The sequence below is a fragment of the Lagopus muta genome, chromosome 2, assembly GCF_023343835.1.
Source record: "Lagopus muta isolate bLagMut1 chromosome 2, bLagMut1 primary, whole genome shotgun sequence".
In the NCBI taxonomy this organism is placed as follows: Eukaryota; Metazoa; Chordata; class Aves; order Galliformes; family Phasianidae; genus Lagopus; species Lagopus muta.
In genome coordinates, this window is record NC_064434.1 from 18,135,834 (window position 1) to 18,148,257 (window position 12,424).

The window sequence follows — 12,424 nt, forward strand, 5'->3', positions numbered from 1 at the left end:
TCTTATTAGTTTGAATTGAAATGCGTTTATCATAGTCCTGCATATCTGTATGATAACAAAAAAATATTAAAATATTTCATCCAAACCAGGAAAGTATCATTTTTTTCTACCTGTGGTCATTAATATAAAGTTGTAATTCCTAAACTAAAAGTCAGGAGACATTAATTTCTGACATTGCTGCATCTTTACTAGCAGGAGTCTCATGCCATTACTTTCCATAGTACTAAAAAACTAGGGGGAATCAGTAGGCTGAGATTTATTGTGTTTAAGCCTAAACTTCTGTTGGAGTATCCAGGGCTAAGACCTATGGAGCTCTCCAAGTTCCACTGCAGGCAGTATGGAAATAGATGCTGTTCAGGCTGCTATCACTTTTTACATTTGCCTACATCTTAGCCCTTTTACTGTAAAAGGAGCATTACTAGAAAAACATCCTAATGTGAGCATCTTGGTGATTCTGTGCATAATGAGATAATCAGACCCTTTCATCAATTATGGATTGTTACTATCTTTCTCAGACACTCATCCCTTCACAGTCTAATGGGCAGATCCGTACTTAGGGTCCTTAGTTTGCAAACTTTCATTTAGTTCCAACTGCTCTTTCTGTTTGTTCTTTCATATCTGTAGTCCTCAGATATATAATTTTAATTTTCATAACTTTCTAAATAATTCTGCTTTCTACTTGGAGAATTTGTCCTGCTTTGGTGTTTTCTTTCACCACAAGAACCTAATAGATCTCCTTCAACTACCTGTTGGCCATCCAAAAGCTGCTTAGTTCACAAAAACAGAATATGCTGTTGAATGTCTTCAAGCTATCATTAATTTTACATTATTTGGATTTTTTTTTTTTTTTCCAAACAACGTCTGGAGCTTCTGTCTTTAATAGAGTTAGTCTGTGAGCTTCAAGGTGAAGTACAGATGTGAGATCTCTCCTCAGCCCCCTCTTCTCTAGGCTGAACAGACCAAGGGACTTCAGCTGCTCCTCATATATTTTCCTGTCCAGACTCTTAATTATCCTTAAAGCTTTCTTATGGACACTCTAAGAGTTTTATGTCTGTTTTGCACTGTGGTGACCAGATCTGCGCACAGTACTCAAGGCGAGGCCATACTGGTGCTGTGTAGAGCAGAACAATCTCTTCTGCTGCCTGGGTGGCAGTGCTGGGCCTGGTGCACTCTGGGATACAATTGGCCTTCCTGGCTGCCTGAACACACTGTTGACTCATGTTCTACTTGCTGTTGACCAAGACTCCCATAGCTCTTTCAGCTGGGCTGCTCTCCAGCACCTCACCCACCAGTCTGTATGTATAGCCAGGGTTGCCCCTTTCCAAATGCAGAATCTAGTACTTGTTAAACTTCATGTGTTTGGTGATTGCCCAGATCTCTCTGCAAAGCCTCTCTATCTTCAATGGAGTCAACAGCCAGCTCCTTCCAACTTAGTATTGTCAGCAAACTTACTCAAAACACCTCTTAGTCCTACATCCAGGTCACTTATGACAATATGGAAGACAACTGGTCACTGGCCCTAAAAGGGAGCCACTAGAGCCACCAGCCTGATGTAACTCCGTTTTGGCCATTTCCTGGGTTTCTCCATCCTTTTTACTAGTCCCACTGGCATGTCTGGGAGTTCTTAGGTTTGTACAAATGCTTATAGTAACAGCAACATAATTCACTACTTTAAATCTCAGAGAATTGAAGTATGATCAAATAGAAGCAGTAGTTGCATCGCATGTCCTTTTTCTTCATGTTTTCTTGATCTTTCAAGTTGTTTTTAATCTATTGTCAGATGAATTCTTCTTGACTCAGATCTTGAAATGTGATTTGCTAAGAAGTAAGCTGGCTTAATACTTCTAAATGTCTTCTCTTTTTCCCATTCAGTTTATGTTACAGGTCCCAGTTTAAAACCTTGTGGGAAGCAGGGCACTTTCTGAAGATATGTATATAGCTATCAAATACTGATGAACTATCTTGACATTTGCAATATGACAATAACCAGCTTCTGGAAGAAAATGTTATCTGTAGAGGAAAAGAGTATTCGGTTCAGATATCAGATATTCAGCTTCTTTTACAGAAAATGAATTCAAATAGATACAGCTAATTTGGAGAAATTTGAGGTGGAATGGGAAAGAAAGCAGAAGTTTAGATTGATTTTTCTCATGTATTTTTAAGGTATTTTTTCATTCACCTTCTTTATATATACAGTTACAGGTGTAACAGTTGTACAGGTACAAACACATGTATGTACAGGTATATATAAAAATCTCTTGGTTGGGGCTTTCTGAAAGCTGGTGCATTCTGTGCTGCACTTCTCAGCAATGATAATCTTCTCCCTTACACCTGAAACTGGAACTAGGAAATAGAGTCGTTCCTTTGAAAAGCTGGCACCTTTAAAAACTACAGAAATGTCAAATCTCTGTACTTGAAGCTGCCACTAACATATGGTTCTTATATTTACCAGTCTAAGGTTATAAAAACTTTCCCAGGATTTTGGTGCTTTGATTCAAAGCACCAGCATGTGATTGAAAAAACACAATGGGCTATTGTGCTATTATACTGAAGAAAACTCTATAGTACAGGAGACGACTTCAGCAGTCAGAAAATAAAGGAAAGGAATAGAATCCTTTCAAAAATTGCTTTCGAGAGTAACATTTCTATGGGATGCAGGAAAACTTTAGGCAAAATATTGCTTTAACAAAAAGTTTCATCTGACAAAAAATAGATTTTTGTCCAGTCACCCTTCAGTATGAGACCTCTTTTCTGCCCATACTAAGTACAGAAGCACTTAAGGGTGATCAACCATGTCTTCATGCATAGCATCTTACAGACACAATGGTCTGTTCCTATCTGAAAGAGCTCAGTTTCTGAGTGAGCAGAAAGAGGATTGTGGGAGAAACAACAGAACGCACAAGAAAAATGAACAATATGTTGGCAGTAGATACCATCTAGTTCTTGGGTGTTCCTGTAATTATAGGAGAAAAGGAATAAATGTACTGAAGAAGGGGAGAAGATGCAAAGAAGAAAAAGGGAGGAAAATTGAGTGGAAAACTCTTTGAGAATAATCTATAGGTACTGCTTTCAAATTGAAAATTAATAAGATCATAGACTTATATTTTAAGATTAAATTAGTTATTCATTATTCAGTATATTTATTATTTGAATTAATCAGGGTGGTTATTTTGTCAGTTATTTTTCTCTGTCTTTATTAATATATTGTTTTTCTTTTGAGATAGGAAAATAATAATAGTCTTACTTAAGTAAAAGTCCAATACAAATAAAAATAATCCAAGATTACTAATTGTATAATCACAGAGTAACCAATGTCTTATTTGCTCAGTTTTCAGAGAGTGAAAACATTACATTTGTTCATCAGGTTGCTAAGCTGAGCATTGTTTTTTATGGTTTTGGTTTTTTTTTTTTTCTTTTTTTGACTCTTGAAACTTGTGCAATAATTTGTGTTAATGCTTTAGGTATTTAGGTATTTGTTCTAGGTACTGCAAAATTCAAAACAAATATTTTCTAAAATGGTACTACCCTTTTGAATAGAGTTGTTGTGGTGCAAGTTAAGAGAGACATCAGGGAAAATGACTTCTTCCCTTGTTCAGTTGCTGTCACGGTTCATTCTGCTAATACCAGACTTAACTATGATAATAGATCCATGGATCCCATTTTTCAGCTTTTCCCTTCTGGTTTCTTAGCAGACTCTACTTCTAAGAGCTGAACGTGCTTTTGGTTTGTGCAGCAGCCTGACCCATGACAACTGTTTGTTTTTAAAACCTCTGCGAACAGAAATAAGAAAACTTCATTTTCTAATTCTCTCCAAAGTGCTGTTCCTGTTTTGTTTTGTTTTGTTTTTCTTTATGGGACTCTTTCCAAATATTCACAGTTTTTGGAAGGCTAAATAATGTCAATTGGAAATACATACTTCATCCTGTGAAGTCATCCTCTTATGAGATCTTTATTTTTTTTTTTAATGATTTTTCTCAGGCTTGATACTTCTACTATACCATAGAAAATGTGTTAGTGTCTGAGTGACTGGTGATACTTTCAAATCCCTTAAGAAAGCCCTATGCCCAAACATGCGTCTGTTTGACCAGCAAGGAGTCCGCAAATGTTCTCCAGGATTTAATTAAATATTCTCTTTCAAATGCCAAAAATAACAGAATAGATGAGGAAACATCACTTTTATTTTTCTGTTTCCACCATATGTAACTACTTTATTCCAACAAGAAAACAGCTAAAAACCAAAAGAGTGGAAATTTTGGATATGAAGAGATTATTTAAAGCAGCAATGATATATTTGTGGAAAAGTATTATTTACTTATTTATTTCATACAATGATAATTAAAAAAAGGTCTGTGAATAATCAAATTCTCTGTTTCCAGCTGACTTAAGTACTGTATCCCTCAGAGGTTTTCAGCTGCATTCAAGCTGATTCCACATGGGTCAGTGTATACGATTCAGAAGATACTGTAAAAATATATTAATATTATAACTGCAGATAGTGTAGTTTGTAATGTGTAATTTGTTATCTAATTTCAGATTGTAGAACTAGAGGACAGTTTAATGCATTTTCATACCACTTTCGGGGAAGACGTTCTCTTGATTACAGCTTTCAAGAGGACAAGCCTTTGAAGAAAATGAAAATGTCCAAAACAGTAAGGTGAGATTTTTTATTTTTAAAGAAATATGGAAAAGCAATTGTTTTCAAAATAGAATGAAACTGAAGGATTCCTTTGTAAGGGCATATAACTCTTTTTTCCAGTCTCTGCTTTCTCAAGTTTGTCACTGATATATTTCATTCTGACACTTCTGCATAACCATAACAGTAAATCACTTCCTTTCACACTCGAATTTGTGTAAGACCCTTTGTGTGTGACTCAGTATAGTACTTCTGTTCTTCCTGTGCTTTTCAGGAAGATAAGTCAATAATAAAGGGCGGTTTGGGGGATTTGGAATCCCACAGCCCTGCTGTGCCTGCAGGAACCAAACTAAATGACTTCCTTTCCTCCTCAGAGCTGCCAGGTTGTCCTGTAGAAATAGGAAGGCCAATTGTGGGTAACACAAAAAAAGTGTGTGGTGATGGTAGAGATTGTTTCCAGTACCTGATAGCAGGGCACAGGAGGACAGAAGTTTTACAGAGAGATAGTGTTGTTTATAACCCCATAATCCTCAAAATACTTCATCAAGGAAGTAGGTCTGAAGGTCAGTAAGAAATAATCTTCACATGTCCCTACAGTTTCCAGGGAATCTATGAATTAGTGCAAGGAAATGAATTCTGCTCAAACTTTTTTTTGTGTGTGTGATATTTTATAAAGAATATAGCTTAAAATCCTTCACTCTCTCTCTCTTCCTTGACTAAACAACCTTTGCTTTTTCCATATAATGTGTGTTCTTTTAGCAAATAAAATTATCTGCTTGACTTAAAAGAACATTAGTTCACATTTTTCCAGAGTCTACCCACTCAAAGAAAGTAAGGAAAGATAAACATGTATCTGAGAAGCATCTTGTTCTAGTTAATAAGATGTTACACTTTTTCAGAGATGAAACTCAAAGATCTGCAGTAGTTGAGTACTAATTAGGACTACAATATATGTAGTAAATTTACAATACTTTGTTTAGAGTGTAAATAGAGCCAAAGCAACAAAATTCTTCTATCATTCATATCAATTCTCATGCTCGTTGTTTTATTTAAATTACATTTAGATTAATTTAAATGGTGAAAAGATATGTCTGTTTTTTTTTTTTTTTCCTCCTTCTCATCTTCTATAACAAGCAGGTGGAGAAGATTAAACATTTACTTAGAAAGTAACAGCTTGTTCACTTGAATTTTGGCATATTATGTTGTTCTGATTTCTTTTTCTTTAATTTAGACTAAAAAAGTATGGGAAACTAAGTAGGTTGAACACTTGCAAATAAATACTGTTTTAATTTATACGGAAAGATTATAAATTGTGAGTCATAGTACTGAAGAGAGTATTTTTCCTATCCATTTTCTGTGTAGTCCTTAGCTCTGAAAAAAGACATGGTAACAGAATAGGAAGGCTTGTATGGATTGAAAGATACTAATGAAATAAGTGACTTAAGAATTTGTTTTTTCCTAGTTTTGAATATATTACTTTTTAAGTCTTGCCAAACAAGGTCTTATGTATTACTGACAACTCCTTTGATGATTATGTACAATTTTTCCATCACCAGAGTGAGTTGATAAACACAGTTTAGTGTTGTGTGACTCTTACCAGATATCAGCTGGAAAAGGCAATAGACAAAGACTGTGTATGACAAATAGCACTGACCTCAAATGTAAATTAAATTGGACAGAAGAATATGTCTATATATAAAAGCATTTGTTCTCATTTGTTTATGAAGCCTCTTCCTTTTTAAAGAAATTTCTTTAAATAGATTGTTTGCTAATGATTCTTTAGAAGAAAAAACTATGAATCTGAATGTGAAAGGTGAATATCATGTTTTCAATTACAGTTTTTAAGGCTTATTTTAAATTTCTTGGCTTTCATATTTAAATTCAGGAGTTTTCTTGATTCTTTTCCCAATCAGTTTAAAGTGATACTCTACACTGTCAATTATTAAAACTTTGCTTCCCTCTGCAAGAAATATATACATTATTCTTCTCAGTGGAAAGAATCCACTGTCACTAGTGATAGTAGTAATCTATAACTCACCTGACCTGAGGCTGTGTTCTGTACCAGTCTGGTGTACTATTGTGTTTCATATAGCCAACTACCCACTCTTCTTGATTGGTGTTCTTGTACGTTTTTGCTAAGTGTTCTGAAACATTTAGCTAAATAAAAGCTAGATAAATGTCCTGACATGGCATTCAATTTCTTGCAGTTCTGTGAAACAGAGTAAATATTTTCGTAATGCCACCTCAGCATCTGATGAAAATGCAAATATGCCCATAGTGAATGACTTCAAAGAATTTGTTTTGGAAATGCAAAAAACTATTTCAAGCCTCAGAAGCCAGGTAAGATCCTATAATGGATAGTTTCTAATTGCAGTTTTAATTTATAATGTTCTCCTAACATCACTCCTCTTATGTTTTTAATATTTAGACATCCTCTGCAGCAAAAAACCACCACATAGTATCTCAAACAAAAAACAACACAGAATATGGTGTGTTATTATTCTTTATTTCTATGTTCTTTTGAAATCATATTGAAATATTTTGAAAGTAGATCTTCTTAACTTTTCAATCTACAATTAATCTTTCTCTAAAAATTTGTGAAGTTATAAAAAAAAATCTTATCTAAAATATGTAGAATCTAAGTAAAAAGTAGGATTACTTTAAGAAGGCTTTTACAATGTGACATTATTCAGAAAAACTTGGCAATAATGAAGTTCAGTTTCAAAAATATTTACTATGGAGGGCAGATTAATCAAAATAAACCAAAGATTTTGCCTAGTAAATTCTTCTAGCGTAACTTTTTTATGTAATCTACAAATAGCATCGTACATTTATTTACATTGTGGTTTAGTTCCATGTTTAGTGGTATAATTTAATCACTTGCGCTCACTCACGCTGCTAATCTGACAATGGTAATACTGTGGTAGTCCAAGCTAAGAGTTTGTTACGTTACTATCTGTTTGGATGTAAAAATTGTCAAAAGCTTGTGCATTTCTATTTACTGTTCCCAAGAGACACACATCCAGCAAGATACACTAATGATATAAAATGGTTTTTTTTTTCATAATTAAGGAAAAAATATGGATAAAGTAGTCCAATTCAAGTTAACATATTTAATTGAGGTTTTTGTTTTTGTTTTTGTTTTTTTTACCTCTTTTTTACTCACACATTTTGGAAAGTTTGTATTTGTCTTCCCATGTAAATGTTAGATATAGTTTGTTTATATCTGCAAGATGAATATTCCAATTATAGGAAAGATGTATCCTTTATTATTTGATTTTTAGTTTTTGAATGGCTATCAATATTCATTACATATCCAATTTTTTAAGCATTCTAAAACCTAAGTAGCCAGAAGTAAACCCAGACAAGTATTTATCATGAACTGCATAGCATAAGAGAAAAGAGAGAATATCTTAGGAATTTTAAAACTTCCCTTTTATTCAGTTACTAACTTCTTAAATATTTTCAGATAAAAAAACTTGAATCACGCCTCAGTAAAACTGATTGCACTGATGAAAAGGGTAAATCATATTCCAGCAATGAAACCTGGAAAAGGGACCCATGTACTGTGTGTGAATGCAAAGTAAGTACTTGGAAATCCATTTTGTGATAGAAAATATATTAGGTTCAACTTCTAAGTCAGCATCTCCAGTTTCATGCTTGGTAATTACTGGGTAATAGTTTCTAATACTTCTTTTTTTTATGGATCTTCAGTTATTTTGTGCAAAATGGGATTCTGTTTCCATTTCTCTACCCCTGATAATTAACTGCAAAATGAGCGACCTTTTGAAAAATTCTATTAAAATCATTGAAAATCAAAGGCTCATATAGCTTATTGCTAAATTTTCATTTTCTTTTATCACAGCAGAATTTTAAAAAATACATTCAAAGAAATATGTGGGTACTTACCATCCCAGTTTCATGCCTGATCATTAAATAAAACGTTATACTGCAGCATTAAGGAAGTTAATATACAAAGAGCCTTGTCAATATCAATTTCAGTAATAAAACAAAAGTAGACAAAGTTAATTGTAACAACTGAAATCTTAGAGAGGTTTCAGCTACGTATGATAATGTGAAAACAATATTTCTTGCCTGGAAAATGTAGCTAAATATGGTCTGGCTTTGTTCCTTCTTTCCTGATGCAGGTTGGTCAGATTACCTGTTTCGTGGAGTCATGCCCGCCAGTTGACTGTGAAGCCCCTATGAAGACTAAAGGAGATTGCTGTCCAGTCTGTGTCAAAGAAAGTATTAATAAAAAGAAGCCATAAGTCTTCTTTTATAGATTTTAGGGTGCATACTCTTCAAATCATATCAATGCCTGCTGATGGCAAAAACAGGTAACTACAGGCTTAAAACAGCAAGAAATCAAGATTTACAACATTCTAATGGTGCTGTAAGAGTATAACATAATATATCGTATTTTCTGCCCATGAAGGTAATCACAATGCAAAATTAACAAAAGGGAAACTAGCAAACAGGTCAAACTTAATTGCGTGTTAAACTTCTCAGGTTAGACAAATTTCAAACTGGTGCTACTTTAAAAAGAACTCTGTCAGGCAGTTTAGGTATCTAAAATGACTGGGCTTAAGACTTGCTCTTAAAATGAGAAGTTTTCTTTCCAATCTGTGATTAGCAGTGTTGACAGTTACTCTCCATTTTCAGTCCCAGTCTGACTTGAAATTTAGCTCTTTGTTATTACTTCATAAATGATGGGAAAACAAAAGGTCATTCACTGTACCCATCAGTGATGTGGAGGGCCCGTTTCTGCAACACATCTATGCATGGAAATGCTGTTGAATCACTTCTGTGCATGGACTACCAAGGAAGTAAAGAAAACCAGAGTGCGCCTTTCAACATCCTCATGTTAATTCAAGGAGCAAAATTAATTGGTATTTGCAAAATTTGCTAAAAGGCTAAAATTAATTGGAAATGAGGGAAGTATGAATAAATGTAATTGGAAGATAGAGAAAGCAATTGAATGTATATTACAGGAGTAATTGACAGTGTTCCTCATTTTAGCAAAACATACATGACAGAGTAGTGTTTGATCTTAAAATGAACATAATCATTTTTTGTCAAAACATATGTAATTGCTTGGAAACTTTTTTTTTTGTTGTTTCATTTATTTTAAATCACTGTAACGTGACCATCCACTCCAGTTTTTAAGCATGCTTCTTTTGATCTTGGATGGGTTCCCCCGAACACATGGCCCTGTAATGAGAATGTGAAACCATGTCACATGCCAATTTGTATACAAAGATACCTACTGAGTCATTGCGCATATTGTCAATAGACATATGTTCCTGATTATATTGTGGCACTGTTTGTTGAGAAAAAGAACAATCAGAATCAAGCATCGTGATTAATTGTGGATTGACTACTTTTTCTGACAAGGTATTTGATTTTTTTTTTATGGTTTTTTTTTTCTTTCCAATTTCATCTAATGCATATATATTTTTACCTCAATATTTTTATTATTCATGTTAAAATTGTCTGCCAATGGACTTTATTTCCCATTTAATAAATGTTTAACATTAGAGAGTATATGTCTACACTAGCATTTCAAAGTCATGTACTTTTTAGAATACAAATCGCATATTTTTGACCAGGAGTTATATATTATATTCAGTGAAGTACAACTATCATACCTCATTTTACAGGTTTGTGGGTTTTTTTTTTGTTTGTTTGTTTGCTTGTTTATTCAGAATTGATTCTCTCTCTAACTGATTAATATTTTAGAATTGAATTCTTCTTTAGTTATGCATTTCACTGACTTCTGAATTTGTTGCTCAAATTTAGATATTTGGGAATCAAAAAACTGCACAAAATTAAACATTTTCGTCCTAACGTTTCAGATTATACAAACAAACTGAATTCTTAATTACTGCATGGTAAATCAAATAACTGTGTAATAATTAACCAAACTCATCAATATGGGTTCCACTATAATATTTTGGCACATAATTTCTGTGATTACTAGCATTAATAATTTTTAGTTTGATAATCAGATACCATGACACACTCTCAAACTCTGGTGTATCTTTGGAGCTTGCTACAGAAACATGTTTCAACTATAGTAAGAGCAATATGTACATGTGAGTGGTGTTTCAAAGCTGTGTGGTAGAGGGTACACATGGAACTGCAATTTATATTTTTTGAGAATATTTTAATTGATTTTATATACAGTATTTTGATTTATGTAATTTTCTATTTTAATACTTATAGAAATGGTGTGTGGTGAGCATGTTTGAGTATCATGTGGTTTCTAGAGGCTGTCATTCTTGTATTTCTTTGATACTCTGGTATTTTGTTGAAAGTCCAAACCACGTGTCTCATCCTGTAAGTTCAACTTGGATGGAACTCCCATTGACCTATAGCAGGAATTCCTTAAAGAGGAACGGTTGCAGAGCTGAACCAAATATAATTTATCTGTCTAAACAGTTGTCCAAATCAGTAATACATTCAGCTGGTTATTTTCTTATATTCCAGTTTTATATTAAATAAACCTTCTCTGAGTTTCTGCTTATAGGAAAAGAGAGTTTCCATTTATACAATATAAAATAGTACCATATATCTGATAGTTTGTTTTATCCAGCCTCCAGAATAAAGAGGGAGGTTTGTTGTTTTTTTTTTTCCCATTGTTCATTCTTTATTCATATGCTATATAAAATGGATTTAGGAGTCTGGATATGTTTAAGTGTAATATTGAGTTATTTTCCACTATCCGTCTAATGATAAACTATTCAGGAAAAACAGGTCTTTATCCACAGTTTAAAGTGTAATCAGTTATGGATTGTATTAATTAAGTTTTACTGCAGCATTGATTTTAATGTTTCTGAAACAATGGCCAATGCCTAGATGACCATTTCCTCAGTATCCACTGTGAGAATATTGCTGTACTATGTTGCAAATTTTATGTATTTATTTTCTTTTTTAATATTACCTAAACAAAGTCTTTGTTGTTTTTATTTTAATCAGTAAATTTACCAAAGAACTGTTTGCACTGTATAATGAATGCTTTTCAGTTAAAATAAAACGGGACACATTTCCAAGTTACCTCCCTAGTGGTAATTCAGTGAAAGCAGTGACTAAATGAGGTTAGGGCGCTGAGAAGGTAAGTGCAGTCACAAACCACACATGCTTGGTGCAGCTCTGAAAGGGATCTCCTGTGCAAGAGATTCTCCTCATCTTGTTAATCCGCCGCAGGATGGAACTTACCACTGAAATCAGGAGCAGTTACTCTCATCCTTTGGTGAGGATCTCTGGGGTGCGGGGTTGGATCCTTGGATTTTACAATATAGTATCACTGCAGTTAATATAGTAGCCTCACAGTGAAATGGGAGAACATGGTCATGGCCCTAGGCTGCTGGAGTTCAAAGAGTGTTTAGACAACACTCCCAGATATTAGACTTTGAATTTTGAGTGGTCCTGTGTGAAGCCAGGAGCTGGTCTCAATCCTTGTGTGTCCATTCCAACTCAGGATATTCTATGATTCTAAGACTGCTGCAGTGTAGTTTGAATATTACATAAGGCAGAACTGCAATCAATTTGTTTGTGTGTTTTCCAGAGTGCTGCTCTTCCAGAATGTTGGCAAGTAGTATTCAGTTTCTATCCTTGAAAAAATTACAGCGATCAGATTATTTTTTCCCCATTTTTCTAACACCTTACATGAGTAATGCATGCTTCTTTTATCAGGCACAGTCAGTTTCTGAGAGTAACATAATAGTTCTCAAATATAGAAATTCCAACAACTCTTTTGTGGCTTTGTGATTTGGGATTTTAAAATAG

General features: G+C 33.9%; 1 protein-coding gene across 2 annotated transcripts in view; it reads left to right on the forward strand.

Annotated features, from left to right (window-relative positions):
• The window catches only part of PXDN (peroxidasin), a 77,497-nt gene extending 65,805 nt beyond the window's left edge, over window positions 1-11,692 (forward strand). For both annotated transcript variants that reach the window (XM_048936644.1, XM_048936643.1), the window contains 4 exons: window positions 4,534-4,654; window positions 6,841-6,973; window positions 8,103-8,216; window positions 8,782-11,692. In XM_048936644.1, the coding sequence (XP_048792601.1) occupies window positions 4,534-4,654; window positions 6,841-6,973; window positions 8,103-8,216; window positions 8,782-8,904 (491 nt within the window). In that variant the 3' untranslated portion in view covers window positions 8,905-11,692. The remainder of the gene's footprint in view (window positions 1-4,533; window positions 4,655-6,840; window positions 6,974-8,102; window positions 8,217-8,781) is intronic.
• Window positions 11,693-12,424: the final 732 nt, after the last annotated feature.